Source organism: Phyllostomus discolor, chromosome 1 (assembly GCF_004126475.2).
Source record: "Phyllostomus discolor isolate MPI-MPIP mPhyDis1 chromosome 1, mPhyDis1.pri.v3, whole genome shotgun sequence".
Classification (NCBI taxonomy): domain Eukaryota; kingdom Metazoa; phylum Chordata; class Mammalia; order Chiroptera; family Phyllostomidae; genus Phyllostomus; species Phyllostomus discolor.
The window spans coordinates 145772343-145791866 of NC_040903.2; the positions used below are offsets into that span (position 1 = coordinate 145772343).

A 19524-nucleotide genomic window follows, 5' to 3' on the forward strand; every position below is an offset into this window, starting at 1 on the left:
TAAGTATTTCCCCATAGATAAGTTTCCATCCATCTAAGAAACAAACTAGCCTCTGTTTCTCTTATCAAGTAAACCAAAATAGATAATGGTAACACCCACCTCTTCAAAGAAATTGTTTTACTACTATTCAGCTTCTGTCAGATCTCTTAGGCATTACTCATAAAACAAAAGCATTCTCTCACCACCTCCCTGTGTTGTCTTGCCCTTGTATGACTACACCCTTCATCTTAGCAGACTACAGAAAGACATGGGAAAGACTGTAAACACATCCCTGGACACCATGGTGACACAGTTCATCCTCTTGGGCTTACCTCATCCCCCAAATCTGAGGACCCTCCTCTTCCTGGTCTTCTTCATCATTTACATCCTGACTCAGGTGGGGAACCTGCTCATTCTGCTCACTGTGTGGGCTGACCCAACGCTGCATGCTCGCCCCATGTACATTCTCCTGAGTGTGCTCTCATTCCTGGACATGTGGCTCTCCTCAGTCATTGTTCCTCGTGTAATACTGGATTTTACTCCTGCCAACAAAGCAATCCCATATGGTGGCTGTGTGGCTCAGCTGTATTTCTTTCACTTTCTGGGTAGCACTGAGTGCTTCCTCTACACTTTGATGGCCTATGACAGGTACTTGGCAATATGCCGACCCCTGCACTACCCCATGCTCATGAATGGTAAGTTATGCACCATCCTTGTGTCTGGAGTTTGGATAGCTGGCTCCATCCATGGATCTATCCAAGCCATTCTGACTTTCCGCCTGCCCTACTGTGGGCCCAACGAGGTGGATTACTTTTTTTGTGACATTCCTGCAGTATTGAGGCTGGCCTGTGCTGACACAACTGTCAACAAGCTTGTGACCTTTGTGGACATTGGGGTAGTGGCTGCCAGTTGCTTCATGTTAATTCTACTCTCCTATGCCAACATAGTCCATGCCATCCTGAAGATACGCACTTCAGATGGGCGGCGGCGGGCCTTCTCCACCTGCGGCTCCCATGTAACTGTGGTCACAGTCTTCTATGTCCCCTGTATTTTCATCTACCTCAGGCCAGGCTCCAAGAGTCCCTTGGATGGGGCAGTGGCTGTATTTTACACTATTGTCACTCCATTACTGAACCCACTCATCTATACACTGAGGAACCAGGAAGTGAAGTCTGCTCTAAAAAGAATAATAGCAGGTCGAGGGACTGCAAGAGAAAATAAGTAACTGCAGGCTGAGGAACTACCTACAACTCCATTGCTGTGCTCTTCTCAGCTACTGCTGCATGTGGTAAGCATTCAACAACTAGATGTTAGTTTAAACTTAATTGAATGTAATTTTACCACAAAGACACTTCTCACCCTGGCTGGTGTGGCTCGGTATATTGAATGTCAGCCTGTGAACCAAAGGGTTGCAGGTTCAATTCCCAGTCAGGGCACATGCCTGGGTTGTGGGCCAGGTCCCCAGTAGGGGATGCAAGAGAGGCAACCACTCATTGATGTTTCTCTCCCTCTCTTTCTTCCTCCTTTCCCCTCTCTCTAAAAATAAATAAATATAATATTTCTTTTCAAAAAGAAGCTTTTGTTGTTACATTTATCCTCAATAAATTGGCCAGAACTGTTTTACACTTTCTGACCTATCTTTTGGGAGAAAGCACATTCTACACAAATGTCAATTATGAAGAATAAATGCTTTATCTAGGAGGAAAGGGGTTTATTCCAGGTGAATTTGGGGAAAACCAGCATGATGCTGTCTCATCTCCCTTCATCCATTTGTTTCATGCCTAATTTCCCAAGCCCCTAGACATTCAGGATTGCTTTGCCCACACCAAGGCAAAGAACTTAGTGTGAATCTGTATGTGGATTGTCTGTGTTTCCTTCCAGGTCCCCTCTTTATCCCCCATACAGTAGTTAACCAAATTCTACTCACTCTGTTTCAGGAATATCTCTCTGGCTTTCTAAGCAGTCCCCTTGACATCCCCATCCTCATCCATATCACTATCAGAGTTTTCTTTCTGAAAACACTGAATATTCACTGGCTCTCCACTGAATTAGGTAGATAAAGCGAGACCTCATAGCTTGGAATTCAAAGTCCTCCACAGTCAGACCCTAATATACCTTATCTCCTAAGATATTGCTACCTCTGTTTTCCCTCCTGGCCCCATTAATTTACCTGCTAACTTTGAATTTTTTAAGATTTTATTTATTTATTTTAGACATAGGATAAGAGAGGGAGAGAAATACCAATATGTGGTTGCCCCTCTTGCACCCCCTACAGGGCACCTGGCTGGCAACCCAGGCATGTGCCCTGACTGGGAATCAAACTGGCAACCCTTTGGTTCACAGGTTAGCACTCAAGCCACTGAGCCACATCAGCCAGGGCCACCTGCCATTCTTTAAACATTTTCCTTTCTTTGGGGCTTCTTAGCCTTTACTTAAGATATTCCTATATCAAAAATACTCTTTAAATTGGTAAATTGATATTTTGTACTTCCTTCTTGACCCAGGAAAAACTCTTATTCTTTCAAAAAACTTTTCTGAGCCTCCTAGTCAGAATTTATCTCCTTCTCCCTGCATTCATATAGTCCTTTGAATTTTATAAGACCACTGGTCATCAACTGGACTAGACTGTAGTTTAGATCAGAGTCCCTGGAGAGCAGAAAGAATGCTTTTTTGGTGTTTGTGTTGCAGCCTCCTTTTACCTAATATCTACCAGTAGGCCCTGTGGTAGAGATGGCTACCTGCCCACCAAAATCCATGCTCTTCTTCTTCCCTAGTCAGAGAGCTATAGCTAGAACATGGCTGCCCCACCATGGACACTTCCCAGTCCCTCTTGCAGTTGAGTTATTTATATGTCTAAGTTCTCCCAAAGTGGATATGAAGAGATGTTATGTATATATGTGTGTGCGTGTGATACTTCCAGACCTGGCCCTCAGAACTGGCCCAGCAACGTTTCCATGTTCTTTTCCTGCTCTGAGGTGGAATGGCGTATGACAGGAACCCAGATGCACCCACTTTGTAACCAAGTGGAAATGGGTCGTCTGCCAACTGGAACACACACTTCAGGATTTTACGTGAGAGGAAAGTAAGCCTCTAACTTCTTTCATCCACTGATTTGTTAAGTCACTTTGTTATAGTAGTTTCACCTCATCCTAATTAATACTTCACTTAATTGACAATTTTTTAAAAATTAAAACAACACTGGAAAATTGTTTTGAACTGCATTTGAATTGTCCAAAGCATCCAAGAAAGCTTTTGGTCAATTATCAGAATATCAAAAGGTCAAGATGCTACCTAGTCAATCATTCATTGGGCTGATTAATAAATCATGCAATGTCCTTCTAACCAGGCCACAGTGAGGTAAATAACCTTAACCTATCCCTGGGACCTGTACTGGTCTTACCAGAGGAACAAGAAAGCATTTAAAAGAAGTTAGAAACAGGGAACTCAAGTACAGGGCAGTCTAAGAACAAGTGTCAATAGCTCCTTCCAGAAAATGAATGACCAGGTAAATGTGTTCATTTATTGATCGTTTTTTCACTCAATTAGAACTGTAATGTTATGCTCACCCAATTTTTTGCAGATTTTTTATTGTGGCAAAATATACATAACAGTTATCAATTAGCCATTTTAAGTGTACAGTTCAGTGGTATTAAATACATTCACGTTGTTGTGCAACCATCACCGCCATCCATCCCCATAAATCCCAAAGTAGATATGAAAAGTACCCAAGCATCCTTTCATCTTGTAAAACTAAAACTCTACACCCATTAAATAATACTCTTCATTCTCCCCTTCCTCCATTGTATTTTCTGTCCCAGTGATGTTGTCTACACTTAAGTACCTCATATAAGTGGAATCATATAGCATTTGTTTTTCTGTGACTGGCTTATTTCACTTAGCATAACACCCTCAAGTTTCATTCATGCTGTAGCATGTGGTCGAATTTTCTTCCTCTTTGAGTATGAATAATATTTCATTGTATGTATATAGCACATTTTGTTTATCTGTTCATCCATTGATAAATACAGGGTTGCTTATGCATTTTAACTATTGTGAATAATGCTACTATAACTACGGGTATTCAAATATCTCTTTGAGACCTTGCTTTCAATTCTTTTGGGTATCTACCTAGAAATCATTTTTTTTAAGGAAACTGCATGCTCTTTTCCACAGTGGCTATACTTTATGCATTCCTATGAACTGTGCACAAGAGTTCTAATTTCTCCATAATCTAGCCAATAGTGTTTTCTGGTTTTGTTTTTGTTTTTGTTTTTTATAGTAGCCATCCTAATGGGTAGGAAGTAATATCTCATTGTAGTTTCGGTTTGTATTTCCCTAATGATTAGTGATGTTGAGAATCTTTTCATGAGCTTTTTGGTCATTTGTATAACTTCTTTAGAGAAATGCCCATTCAAGTCCTTTGCCCATTTTTGAACAGGGTTGTTTGGTTTTTGTGATTGATTTTTAAGGGTCCTGGATATTAGTCCCTTATCAGATATATAATTTGCAAATATTTTCTTTCATTCTCTGGGTTATCTTTTTACTCTGTTAATAGTGTCTGGTTTTTTAAGATTTGATTTCTTTATTTTTAGAGAGAAGGGAAGGGAGGGAGAGAAACATCACTGTTCAAGAGACACATAGATTGGTCGCCTCCTGCACATCCCTAACTTGGGACCTGGCCCAAAACCCAGGCCTGTGCCCTGACCAGGAACGGAAGCAGCGACATTTTGGTTCCCAGGCCAGCACTCAATCCACTGAGCCACACCAGTCAGAGCTGTTAATAGTGTTTTTTGATGTACAAACATGTTTAATGTTTATGAAACTCATTTTGTCTATTTTTTCTTTTGTTATCTGTGTTTTTGGTGTCCTACCAAAGAAATCATTGCCAAATCCACTGTTATGAAACTGTAGTCCTCTGTTTTCTTCTAAGAGTTTAATTGGTTTTGGCCTTATACCTAGGTTTTTTTATCCATTTTCCATTAACTTTTGTATATAGTCCCCCTTTATTTATGGGGAATACATTCCAACACTCCCAGTGGATGACTAAAACCATGCCAATAGTACCAAACCTTATATCATCTGGGCTTTTTATATATATGATAAAGCTTAATTTATAAGTTAGGTGCAGTGAGAGATTAAAAAAACTAACAATAAAGTAGAACAATTATAACAATATATTGTAATAAAATTTATGTGAATATGGTCATTCTCTCCCTCAGATAACCAATCTGATAACCAAGGTTGCTACTAAGTGACTAATAGGCAGGTAGAATATACAGTGTGGCCACAATGAACGAAGCCAAGGTATATAATGTTCAGGCCAGGATGGAGCAAGTTGGCACAAGATTTCATCATGTCACTCAGAACAGTGTGCAATTTAAAACTTATAAATTGTTTATTTCTGAAATTTTATCATATAATATTTTAATAATATCATTCAGTTACAGTTGGCTACAAATAACTGAAATTACAGAAAGCGAGACAATAGATAAGGGGAGACTGGACTGTATATGGTGTTAGGTAAGGGTCCAGCTTCATTCTTTACATGTGGATATCCAGTTTTTCCAGCACCACTCATCAAGAAGACTGTCTTTTCCCCAGTGAATGATATCAGCATCCTTGTCCAAAATCATGTGACTATATCTGCAAGAGTTTATTTCTAGGCTGTCTTCTACCAACTTTGGGCTTAGTTTGTCCTTCCTTTTCCAGTTCTTTGAGGTACAAAGTTGTGTTGTTTACTTGAGATCATTCTTTTGTCTTGATGTAAGCATTTATTGCTATAAACTTCTCTCTTAGAACTGCTTTTGCTACATCCCATTAGTTTTGGTATGTTGTATTTCCATTTTCATTTGTCTCAAAGTATTTTTTTATTTCTCTAAAATTATATCTTCATATATTATGTGCCCCAAAGTATAAATTAATAATTCATTTACATGCATTTGATTCTTAAATTATGTAGAAAACAATATTTACAGTTACAAACTAGTTACAGTAATACTAGCTTTTACACCAATAATTGTTTTTATCTCTAAGTCTATTAGTATCTCAAATCATATAAAAAACAAAAAGTGCAGTTACAAACCACTGTTATAATAATGCTAGCCTTTATAATTCCCCTTTGTACTTACCTTTATTTAGACCTTCTTTTTCTCTGTGCAGCTTCTAGCTGCTGTGTGGTGTCCTTTCATTTCACCCTGCAGGACTGCCTTGAACATTTCTTGCAGGGTAGGTCTAGTCACAAGCTCTCAGTTTTTGTTTATCTGAGAATGTCTTACTTTCTCCAACATTTTTGAAGGACAGTTTTGCTGTATATAGGATTCTGGTTGACAGGGTTTTTTTTCTTTTAGCACTTTGAGAATATTGGCCCACTGTCTTGTGGCTTCCAGACTTTCTGATGAGAAATTTGTTGATTTTATTGAGGATTTTATTAAGCATCCCTCATATGTTATAATTTACTTCTTTCTTGCTGCTTCCAAGATTCTGCCTTTGTAATTGGCTTTTAATAGTTTGGTGTCTCAGTGTGGGTATCTTTGATTCATTTTATTTGGACTTCATGGAGCTTCATGGATGCTTATACTCATATGTTTCATCAAGTTTGGGAGGTTTTCAGCCATCATTTCTTCAAATACTGTCCCTCTCCCTTTTTCTCTCTTCTCTTTCTGGGATTTCATTGATGTACATGTTCACCCACTTGACAGTTCTCCACAAGTCTCTTAGACTCTGTTCACTATTCTTCAATCTCTTTTATTTCTTTTTTTAAAAAGACTTTATTTATTTATTTTTAGGGAGGAAACAGGAGGGAGAAAAGCATTGATGTGAGGGAGAAACATCACAGTTGCCTCTCGTACATGTGCCAACTGGGAACTGAACCCACAACCCTCACATGTGCCCTCACCATGAATCAAACCTGCAACCGTTTGCTTTTCAGGACAGCACCCAACCAACTGAGCTGCACCAGTCAGGGCCTATTCTCTGTTTTTTCTGTTTCTCAGACTTGATAATTTCCATTGTCTTATACTAAGTTCACTGATTCTTCTAATTGCCTTTGAATCCCTCTCATAAATTGTTTAATTTTAATTATTATAATATAATGATCCAGAAATTTTCTTTGTTCTTTTTAGGTTTTTTATGTCTTTATTGATATTTCTATTTTGTTCAAAAAATGTTTTTGGACTTTATTCCACATCTTCCTTTAGCTCTTTGGGCATCTTTGAAACAGTTGTTTAAAGTCTTTGTCTAATATATTTTCAAGAACAGTTTTAATTGACTTATTATTTTTCTTTGAAAGGACCATATTTTTCTGGGGTTTTTAATATCTTACTATTTTTTTTGAACACTGGACATTTTAATCTAATAATGTGGTAACTCTAGAAATCAGATTCTTTCCCTTCCCCAGGGCTTGACAGATTTTGTTATTGGTTTGGGGATTTGTTGTTGTTGTTTTTGGTTTTGGGGGAGGTTGTGTGTGTGTGTGTGTGTGTGTGTGCATGCGTGTGCACGCTCATAGGCTCTCTCTACCAAGGATCAGCCTGAAATGCAACCTTAAGATATTCTCAATTGGGTGGGTGGGCCGGACTGGGAGAAAAAGGGAGAAAACTGTACTTGAACAATGATTAAAATTAAAAAAGAAAAGGATATTCTCATGCCTTTTTCGAGCCTTTCCCTGGGCATGCATGGTTACTTTCTAATTTTCCCTTGGTGTGCACTTGCTTTTTAACATTCTTTCCTTAATGTCTGTCTCTTGAAAGTGTGAAAAAGAAAAACATGAAGGTAGAAAAAAAGGCACAAGCCCTTCAAATCCCCTGTAAGTTACTTCAGTGGCAGAGGGAGAGGTTTGTAAATAGGAGAAGGTGCAACAGCAATGGCTGCCCCTTTCTTTATCTCCATGTGTCTCATCAGAAACAATAAAATTGCCAAGTGTGACATGAGTAAAATAATATTAGATAGGAACTAGAGTTAATGGATATGTCTTTTGCTTGTCACTTAACCTTGAGGACCTCATTATTGTTGCCAGAGGAGATGAGATGCTGTGGAGCTTGTAAGATTTTGGGATTCTGTGCACATTTAATCTATAAACCCTAACTACGCTACTAGGGATATATGTATCATTACTAATTTAACCAATAAACATAACTACTAGTGTGGAAAATTTTGTGGAACAGATCCAGGAGGGTGTCAACTGAAACAATGAAACTACAGGGTCCGGCAGAAGTAAGGCCTGCTTGAGTGTGATTGGTAGGGTAATAATTTATAGTTTTAATTTGAACACTTCACCTAAAATGTCATATGGTGTGCTTGAGTGTGATATTGTTATGTTATAGGATTGCATGCTTATGGTTTTATAATAAAAGATTTTATAATAAAAAGGAGTCATTATTTGTGCCCGACCCTATAGGTTAAGTTATCAACAACTTATGAAATTATGAACCTGTACCTTTGTAGCCCTATTTCACAAAGTGCTTCTTCACACACATTCTGGTCACAATATACAAACCAACGCCCACAAAATTCAACAGTTTCCTTTCTGGAAACTATTTCAACTGAAATTGTGCTTTCTGGAATAGTGGAATCAGCAAAATATATGAAAAGACCAGGCTGTGAAAGGTAAAACAACCTTTTCACCTGTCTCTATCCACTCATACACACCCTTTTTGGCCAGTTCTTCTCACTAATTAGTCATAAACAAGTTTTGTTTCAACCCCTGATCACTTCTATTCACTTGTAATCCAAATTTAAATTGCTATTTGTTTTTTGTAAACCTGCAATCTAAGAAAGGTTTTCACATTTTTTAAACAATTGATAAAAAGCAAAAGAAAAATAAGCTTTATGAAACATGGAATTCATATAAAATTCAAGGTTTGATGGTTACAAATAAAGTTTTATTATAACACAGCCATGTCCATTTTTAAATATACTGTTTATGGATGCTCTCATGTACAATGGCAGATTTGAATATATGCAACAGAGACTGTTGGAAGACAGTATGGTCTTCAAGGACAAAAATAGTTACTATACATACTTTACAGAAAAAGTGTTCTAATCTCTGCACTAGACACTTCAATGTCAAGATGACTTGAGAGGTATAGTGTTCACCACAAAAGTTTGGGGGCAGGAGGAACAGATCACATTCAAGATAGTCTCGTAAAGACATAGGCCGTCATTAGACATTTGAAGAAAGTCTGGAAAAAAGGTTCAGACAGTTTTAAAGAGAAAAGAAGTCAGACCAATCTCAAAGTATTCAAAGAAACAGAACTAAGAAGTACTAATAAAAATCACTGCCCAGGGGCATGACAAAATATTGTACAGGATAGTTAGCCCTGGCTGGCATAGCTCAGTGGATTGAGCGTGGGCTGCAAACCAAACTGTCGCAGGTTCGATTCCCAGTCAGGGCACATGCCTGGGTTGCAGGCCATGACCCCCGGCAACCACACATTGAGGTTTCTCTCTATCTATCTCCCTTTCTTCCCTCTCTAAAAATAAATAAATAAAATCTTAAAAAAAAACCTGGCACAAGCAATTTTTATTAAAAAAATATTGTACAGGATAGTTGAATTGACTAACTTCTCCTGTCCCTCTAACACTGAGATTCTATGTTCCTCCTAGTCTATGCAGATCTATGTTAGTACCTTAGTAATTCAAAGAAATAAGAGGTTCATGAAATGTGAATGTACCAGTTAATGAAACACCTTTTGACCAATAACAACCATATTAGCTTTTCCTTCCTTTTTTCCAAATGTGTTTTTGGAAGATGAAAGAAAGCATAGACATGCCATCATCAACAAGCCTTGTTAAGCCCCACAGACAATTATACAAAATTCAAAAAAGCTATAAATAAGGAAGTTTTCCAGAAAACAAACTATAAATATTGGTCTTGTCTTATCACAAGGGTGCTATTATAATACTCCCCAAGCTAAATCCTCACATGTTGTAATTGCCTCTGGGGAAAATAAAAGGAGTAACAGAACACAAGAGAGACCAGCCTTAGTAGTTATCTTCAGTGGGAGCCATAACTCTTTTTTCAGTTTGTAAAGACATTGGAAGACAGCATCTACAAATACGCCTGCAAATAATAAATTAAGTTTCATTAGTTTGGTCCTTCAGCCAGAACTGACTAATCAGATCTTCTGCCATCAGCTCTTCACAATAAATACCACTGACCCCGTGAGACCCACTGAAATTTTTCTAGGAACAGATTTATATCTCTTCTCTCAGAAGAGACTGCAAAATGATTCTCTGCGGATACTGACAACGCCAGGTGAAGGTGATTCTCTCTCCTCCAAGTAACACTTGCCATTGTCCTGTCCCATTTTCCAGAGTTAAATATCATCTGCAGGACTTGATCACTGATGTGGAAAGGGGCTAAAAAGAAGAAGATACTCCCAAATATAGATATAACCACTGAATAAATTTCAGATATAGATAAATGTTAGGTCCAAACACTGTGCAAAGGGTTTCTTCATTCTCAGTCACTTTATCTCTCAATGTCTTTTCTTGTTTAATTATTCAATACATTTATTTCTGCTCTCACAGAAATTTTCCTCACTGGTCTGCTGAGTCTAACAGTGCAGCTACCATTAGGCCATTTTATATCGGGATAATATATCTCCCAAGCCTTTCATTGGCCACATTTTTCTCTAAAGCTGCCCTTCTTCAGGGATTCATCCACTGCCTAAGAAGGTAAGAATATATTGGAGCTCTGTGGTGGTTCCATCTTTACTACTTGCCATTTGGTCCTTATCAGGTCCTTTCTCCCACATGTAACACAGGTTTTCTTCCCAAAATGTGAAGGACAGATGTGAGTAAAACTGTAATCTGATTTCTGTGTTAATGAATATTTTAAACAGAACAGTGCGTTGCTAGTAAGGGTTTTGTTGTTTTTTTAATCCTCACCTGAGGATATGTTTATTGAGGATATGTTTACTGAGAGAGAGAGGAGGGGGGAAGAGAGAAACACTGATGTGAGAGAGGAATATCCATCAGTCATCTTCCATACATGCCACCTCCAGGGATCAAGCCTGGAACCTAAGTATGTGCCTTGCCTGGCAATCAAACCCACCATCTTTTAGTGTGTGGAACAATGCTCCAAACAGTTGAGCCACCACCCAGCTAAGGCACGGTTTTATCTTTTAATGGAAATTGTAGTCTCATTTCTCAGACTTAGTAACTCAAATTTTTCTTATCCCATTGTATATATGTATATATTAATTCCAAAGTTACTTCTCTTTAGATTATCTTCAGTTTTACATGTCTTATTGTAAAATTCAGAAAATGGTAATAGATTATATGTTTTCTGAATATTTAAGATGCCTTTTATAAATTAAAAGAGAGTACTTTGAGTTAATTTTTGAAAAATAATAAAAAATATTTAATTTTCTGCATGGCCTTTCGAGATATGGATCACTAGAGTTAGATATACAGTTTGGGATCAGAATTAAGCAAAATTCATCTACTGAAATAGGGTCAAGCCTGCCCGTGCCTCATTAGAAAAGGTGTGTAATACCCTGGCCAAATCAGTCACAAACCATTTTTAATGATCACCATTATAGATTTATAATCCTTTTGTGGTCCATTAATGATTCCCATATCTCTCTCGAACATGCTTGTACTAGATGACCATTTGCATCTGATATAAGATCACAATTCAAAAACATAAAGCATCAATGCCTTCACAGTCTAAGTCCTTGTAAAACAAAAGTACAGGCAATTGTCTTCTTTCTAAAGAAATGCATTGGTATGACAGTAAAAGAAGACAGGCCACTTCATAAAATCATGATAACAAAACTTGTTTGATTTTAGAACATGCACTTAATTGTACTGCATCTAGGTTTAGAGGTAGGGCAACACCAGTTTAGAATCTTTGACAGAATAAACCATCAAACTTAAAATTATTATTCAGATCATAGACAAAGCTATGACTTCAGGACACTGATGATTAATGTTGTCAATGAATTTTTTAAAACTCCTAACAACTTGGCAACCTAAAATAACATGATTTACTCAATTATTTTGACTTATTTGTGGAAGGAATGTTAAGTAAAATGTAGAAAGACCCTAGACTGGAAATCATAAAACCTAGCGGTAGTGCTAACTCTAGCACTATGCAGCTATGGGACTCCTCTGTCATTTAACTTCTGTAAGGATCATGAGAACACTATGCATGTAAAATACCATCACTATTTTGTGAGTTTATATCACCCTAGTCTGCTGACATTTCATCAATGCCATGTTTCTTTTTGTGCCATTTTCTCTCTCTCTCCCCACCTCCTCTGCCCGCCTACCACCACCACCCTATTTTTCTGCAGTTTTGTTATTGAAAGGAACTAAGTCATCTCAGAGCTACATCTGGGTTATCAATGAATCAAAGTAAGTAAAGGGGTGTTCACCCAATGAATATTAAGTTTCATGCCTGGAGATCTATGATAATAGCAGTGACACATGGAAGACAGTCACAGAACAAAGGTAAAAGAAATTTGTCTTGTTAATATTCATACTAAATAGGGAAGAAAATTGTTTAAAAAATAAGTAGAAGAAAATTTAATTGCAACTGAAATGAAATCGCATCTAATAAAGACAGTATTACAAACAGGTCTACATGCCTTCCTTCATCCTTCCCTTTAAGATGGCTTTTCTTGGGTTGAATAAAACAAGACTCAGCATATACAATCATTTAATCATTATGTTATACATGTGAAACTAATATAATGTTATATATTGATTGTACCTAAATATTCAAAAATTAATTTTAAAAAATTTTGAAGTTCCGATTCTATGAGGTAACATGTTAACTTCGTAGATTGTTTTTGGTGGAAAGTTTATCTTCAAAGGCTTTGATTTCATTGCACTGTAACCACTTTTACAATGCTCCAGTAACTTTATGCCAATGGTCTTTTTTTTTTTTTTTTGGTGTCTACAAATACCCTGCTCTTCAAATGCTCTTTGCAACTTTATATTCTAACTAGTTTGCTCATTTTTGAGTTAATGAATCTTTGACATATTTTTAAAAAACACAAGATTCAGCACACTATGTGTGGACTGGAACTCCCTATCTACAGGAAATTTCCCAAGAGAAATAATAGATCTTAAGAGCAATTCAGAGAACATAGAATGTTCCTTAATGCAAATAAGAAAACAATATGAAAAATAAATGAGAAAAAATAATTAAGAAAACCCTAAAAAGTTAAGTAATGTGATGAAAAAAAGAAAGCCATTGAAGATAATAAAGGCATAATAATAAAAGAGATACAGACTTAGGAAAAAATACTTAGTGTAACATTTTGTGAATGTATCTTCATGTCTGTCCAGAAGAAAGAAAAAATATCATATCTGAAGGGAAGATTGAAATATAAAGATACTTGTAATTTACAAGGCGAAATTCTCAATTCATTGAGAATACTGAAGCCCAAATTGTGTGCTTTATCAAATTCCCTTTGCTTTGATTCAAAACTCAGAAATACACATCTGATTCCTAATTTGATTTCCAAGGACCTCGATATTAGTAAATGGTTGCCCTGAGTAGTAGGCATAACAGTTTAGTCATGGGAGTGAAATCTCCCACTGTAGATTAACAAGTTGGTTGTTTGGTTTACAAGTCATTCTCTCAGGTATTTCAATAGTGTGAACTGATTTCCCAATGCCTGATTCCCTAGAGAAACCTGACCAAATCAAGATTCTAAATCTACAGAACTTAACATCAGACCTCTTCTGGTCTGCGAGACCACAGCAGCTGCCTGACTTCTAACTATGGCCATCCCTCTTTACCTCCTCCTCTTCTCTCTTCCTTTGCCATGTCCCAACGCAAAATTATTATATACAAAGGAACCAAAATACATAACATCAAGTACCAACCAAACTTTACTTATATGCTTACAGCCTCCTGGGCATTATTCTCCTTTAGTCATGAAGAATTTGGAGAGTAGACTTATACAGCATCAAGCACTGTCATACAAAACTAGCCATTTAACCAAAATTCTATTCCATTCTGTCTACTACAAAGGGGGAAAGGAATTTTCTCACTCCCTGTCTGCATACTCCCCACTCTATATAAGTTTATATCCTGACAGAAATAAGAATGAACCATTGTGTTCTGGAAGTTTCCAAACTGGCAGGACATCTAACAAAACAAATATCCTTTCTCACTCATGTCATTTCCAGTAAATCCTTAATCTTTGGCAAAAGTTCTTCAGATACAAACTTCTAAGTGCAAACATTTTCTGTAAATGTCCAAAGAGTGAATATTTTAAGGTTTCCAGGACAAATGCAATGACTCCACTCTGCCATCATAGTACCAAAACCACTACAGACAATACAGAAGTAAATGAGTATGGCTGTGTTCCAATAAAACTTTACTTACAAAACAGGCCAACCCTGGCCACAGAATGTACTTCCTCCCTACTTGTCACTTCGCCGCATAAGAGAGAAACTTCTCTGCCACTGTCCCAGATTTTTACAATCTCTTTCTCTAGTTCCTCCTCACTTTCCTCTCACCTCCATGCTAAGTCCTGCCTTGTCCATTCTCTAGGTAACAACTCTCCAGAAGATGGAAAGCATCAACAGCACATTGTTGACTGAGTTCATCTTGACAGGAATTCCCTACCCACTCAGGCTAAGGACATTTCTTTTTGTGTTCTTTTTGCTGACCTACATTCTGACTCAGCTGGGGAACCTGCTTATTCTAATCACTGTCTGGGTAGATGTGCAACTCCATTCCCATCCCATGTACATCTTTCTTGGTGTTCTTTCCATCATCGACATGGCCATCTCCACCACCATTGTCCCTCGCCTCATGATGAATTTCACTTTAGGCATTAAGCCCATCTCATTTGGTGGCTGTGTCACTCAGCTCTATTTTTATCACTTCCTGGGCAGCACCCAGTGCTTCCTCTATACCCTTATGGCCTATGACAGGTACCTGGCAATATGTCGGCCCCTGCACTACCCTGTACTCATGAATGCTAAACTGACTACCTTACTTGTGGCTGGAGCTTGGGTGGCAGGATCCATCCATGGGCTTCTCCAGGCCATCCTAACCTTCCGTCTGCCTTACTGTGGGCCCAACCAGGTGGAGTATTTTTTTTGTGACATCCCTGCAGTTTTAAAGTTGGCCTGTGCTGATACAACAGTCAATGAGCTGGTGACCTTTGTGGACATTGGGGTGGTGGTTGCCAGTTGCTTCACCCTGATTCTCCTCTCCTACATACAGATCATTCAGGCTATCCTGAGGATACGTACAGCTGATGGTCAGCGCCGGGCTTTTTCAACCTGTGGAGCCCATGTAACTGTGGTAACTGTGTACTATGTGCCTTGTGCCTTCATCTACCTGAGACCTGAAACAAACAGCCCCCTGGATGGGGCAGGGGCTCTGTTCCCCACAACCATCACTCCTTTTCTCAACCCCCTCATCTACACTCTGCGGAACCAAGAGGTGAAGCTGGCCCTGAAGAGAATGATAGGTGGCCTAAGGACTAAGAGTCAGGTTTGAAAGTGTCTGTCACCACCTGGGGAAACCTTCATCTTTACAATTTTGTCTAATGTTTAGATATAAATGAGGGCTTTTTCTTCTTGCTTTTCCTCTTTTAGTAGCCATGTAATATCAATACATCAAAATCAAACACAGTTTAAGGTAAAATACTACTTTCTAGCAGTTTTTTAGTATCCCTTCCACTTAAACAACTCAGTTGCTCCAAGAATAGAGAATGAGACTAAAGCCACTCAGAAAACAGCAGTATCTGGCATACATGACATCTAGAAGATTGGCATACCAAAAATATCCAATAGGCTTTTTAGTCTCTAGGTTGACATTGGTCAAGATATCATAGGATAGACTATGTTTCTTTTGATGAGAGAATTTTCTTCAGTTCTGTTTCAACTGGATATATACATTAGAGCTAGCTCTAGAAGAGAAACCATACATACTTTGCTGTGTGCACTTTAACAGGCCTGGACTAGAGAGCTTCCTGTGGCCACTATGTGCTATGAAAAGGTACTAAAGTACTTACTCTACCATGCCTGCTGAAGAAATAAAGCTTCTCTTTTTTGATTATTATATTTTATTGATTATGCTTTTACAGTTGTCCTGATTTCCCCGCTTTGTCCCCCTTCGCCCAGCACCCCCTGCTCCCTCAGGCAATCCTTTCACCATTGTTCATTTCCACGGGTCATGCATTTAAGTGCTTTGGCTACTCCATTTCCTATACTGTACTTTATATCTCTATGGCTATTCTGTAACTACCTAGTTGTATTTCTTAGTCCCCTCACCTCTTTACCCATTCTCTACCTCCCCCGATCCCCCCATCTAGCAACCTTCCAGTAACTAACTTCTTTTCTCTTGCTTTTAACAGTTTCCCTTTATCTTTAACCTTTGGCCTTTTAATAATGATGTGTCTTGGAGTAGGCCTCTTTGCATCCATCATAATTGGGACTCTCTGTGCTTCCTGGACTTGCATGACTATTTCTTTCACCAAATTAGGGAAGTTTCTTTTGCTATTTTTTCAGAGAGATTTCCGACTTCTTATTCTTTCTCTTCTCTTTCTGGCATCCCTATGATGCTAATGTTGGACATTAAAGTTGTCCCAGAGGCTGTTTATATTATTCTCATTTTTTTATTCTTTTTTTCTTCTTGTTGTTTTGCATAGTTATTTTATACTTCCTTACATTCCAAATCATTGATTTGATTCTTGGCTTCATCCATTCTACTGTTGTTTCCCTGTAAATTGTTCTTTATTTCAATTAATGTATCCTTCCTTTCTGACTGGGTTAAAGCTTCTTTTAATTGGTGATTTCACAAACTAAACAATTCAAAAAAGAGAACACAATAAGATATTTTCAAATGTGTCAATTATAAATTCCTCCACACCAAAAAGTAAAGTTCTGTATAAAATTTCCCATTACAATAGGACAATTAATCAAGGCACCAGGATAATTTATCCAAATTAGTATTTCATATCAGTTTAGACTCATGAGGTTGACAGCCTTTCACTGAGTTAATCCAAAACCTAAACAATATGGGCAAATTTTGTGCAATATATCTCTATACATCCAGTCTTAACCTATTATGCCTCTGTCTCATTCTCAGCTTTTATATTAAATGCTTGCTTTATTTATGGATGCAATTATGTTATCAATAAAGTCAAGTCTCTCAATCAGAGCAGACAGCCAAGAGTTTAGTCATATGTTCACCTCCACAGAGACTCATGAGTCCACCTAATCAATATAGGAAACAAAAAACTAACCATTCTCAATTTCTCAATATCCCATTCAAAAAAATCTACTAGAAATCCACTCCCTCAAACTAAACAATTATTTATTAAATAATTTAACCATATTTAACAAATAAAATAGTTGAATAATGCAGTATAAAAATAAACATAATTGGGAGTAAAAGGGAGAAAACTGTATTTGAACAATGATTAAAATAAAATTTAAAAAAAGAATTAAAAATAAATAAATAAAATAAACATAAATCTATGGTTGTTGAAACAAAAAAAAATTCCAAAGGCTATCATATATCTTGTTCCTGTTTCCCCAGGTACGTACCACAATTATTACCATATCTCTTTTCCTAATAATTAATAAAATAATATTATTACATGTCTTTATTCAATTCCATGGGTAGAGTGCTTGGGGGTTCCCAGGCTAAAGCCAGAGTGATCATTTCAAACCAAAAGAATAGGACTTTGATAAACCACATGGTCTTATCTAAGAGGTACAAAAGAGGAAAGTAGTAGGAGACAAAGACAGACTCTTGGCCCTTGACCAGCATGGCTCAGTAGCTTGGGTGTCATCATGAGGAGCAAAGCATTGCTGGTTGGATTTTCCTGGTTGGGGCACATGCCTGGGTTGAGCATTCACTACCCAGTCTGGGCACACGCAGAAGGCAACTAATCAATGTTTCTCTCTCACATTGGTGTTTCTCTTCCTCTCTTCCTCCCTCCCTTCCTCTCTCTCTAAAAATAAATAAATAGCCTGGCTGGCATAGCTCAGTGTATTGAGCGCAGGCTGCAAACCAAAGCATCACAGGTTCGATTCCCAGTCAGGGCACATGCCTGGGTTGCAGGCCACGGCCCCCACCAACCTCACTTTGATGTTTCTCTCTCTCTCTTTCTCCCTCCCTTCCCTCTCTAAAAAAAAATAAATAAATAAAATTTTAAAAATAAATAAATAAATAAATAAATAAAATATTTTTAAATTATTAAAAAATGCTCAAAGAATTTAGTGAGAACTAGAAGGAACTTAGTGATAATTACAGTAGTATGGAAAAAGACATATAAACCATTAAAAAAGAACCAGTCAGAAAAAAAGAATACAATATCTGAAATGAAGCATATACTAGAAGAAGTAAAGAGAAGGTTAAATGAAGCAGAGGACCGAATCAGTGGTTTGGAAGACAAGGTAACAGAAAACACCCAATTAGAAGAGCAAAAGGAAAAAAGATTTTTTTTATGTGGATAATTTAAGGGACCTTTGAAACAACATGAGGTGTCACAATCACAACATCACATCATAGGGTACCAGAAGGAAGAGAGAGAGAGCAAAGAATTGAGAATGTATTTGAAGAAATAATGACCAAAAACTTCCCTAACCTGGTGAAGTAAAACGACACAGAAGTTCAAGAAGTTCAGAGAGTCCCAAACAAGATGAACTCAAAGAGGCTCACACCAAGGTACATCAAAATGAATATGGCAAAGTTAAAGACAAAGAGAATTTTAAAAGCTGCAAGAGAAAAACCATTAGTTACATACAAGAGAGCTCCCATGAGACTGTCAGCTGATTTCTCAACAGAAACATTTCAGGCCAGAAGAGGTTGCCATGAAATATTCAAAGTGATGAAAAGCAAAAACCCGCAACCAAGACTATGTTACCCAGCAAGACTATTGTTTAAAATTGAAGAAGAAATAAAGAGCTTCCCAGACAAGAAAAAGGTAAAGGAGTTTGCTACCACTGAAGCAGTATTATAAGAAATGTTAGTGGGAGGAGGAGGAGAAGAAAGAGGAGCAGGAGGAGGAGAAACAGAGGAACATGATTAAAAGAATAAAATGGCAATAAATATGTACCTATCAATAATCATTTTAAATGTAAATAGCTTAAGTGCTCCAATCAAAAGACAAAGTATAGCTGAACAGAAGAAAACATGACCCACATATATGCTATCTACAAGAGACCTACCTCAGAATGAAAGTTACACACAGACTGAAAACAAAGGGATGGAAAAAGATATTTTGCACAAAAGAAAATGAAAAAAAAATGTTGGGGTAGCAATACTTATATCTGACAAAATAAAATCTAAAGCAAAGGCTATAATAAAGGACAAAGGACACTACATAATGATAAAGAGAGAAATCCAACAGGAGGATATAACACTTGTAAACATTTATGCACCCAACACAGGAGCCTCTAACTATATAAAGCAAATTTTGATAAAAATAAAAGAGAGAGACTGACAGTAATACAGTCATACTAGGGGATTTTGACACCCCATTGGCATCAGTGGGTATATCTTCCAGACAGAAGATCAACAAGGATACAGTAGCCTTAAATGACACACTAGAA

The 19524-nt window shown here is 37.5% G+C and overlaps 2 protein-coding genes across 2 annotated transcripts; both read left to right on the top strand.

Annotated features, from left to right (window-relative positions):
• The first annotated feature begins 237 nt into the window (after positions 1–237).
• Positions 238–1204, top strand: LOC114490342 (olfactory receptor 10G2). Its single transcript, XM_028504322.2, has one exon. The coding sequence runs from the start codon at positions 248–250 to the stop codon at positions 1202–1204; it is 957 nt and encodes a 318-aa protein (XP_028360123.1). The 5' UTR covers positions 238–247.
• A 13179-nt stretch (positions 1205–14383) lies between these two features.
• LOC114490346 (olfactory receptor 10G3) lies at positions 14384–16241 on the top strand. The gene has a single exon (XM_028504327.2). It carries the CDS (start codon positions 14516–14518, stop codon positions 15455–15457), a length of 942 nt encoding a protein of 313 aa, XP_028360128.1. The 5' UTR covers positions 14384–14515; the 3' UTR covers positions 15458–16241.
• The last annotated feature ends 3283 nt before the right edge of the window (positions 16242–19524 follow it).

What these genes read in the sequence shown, in the direction of transcription:
- LOC114490342 (XM_028504322.2), top strand. Translation starts at nt 248, where the DNA reads ATGGGAAAGACTGTAAACACATCCCTGGACACCATGGTGACACAGTTC.
- LOC114490346 (XM_028504327.2), top strand. Translation starts at nt 14,516, where the DNA reads ATGGAAAGCATCAACAGCACATTGTTGACTGAGTTCATCTTGACAGGA.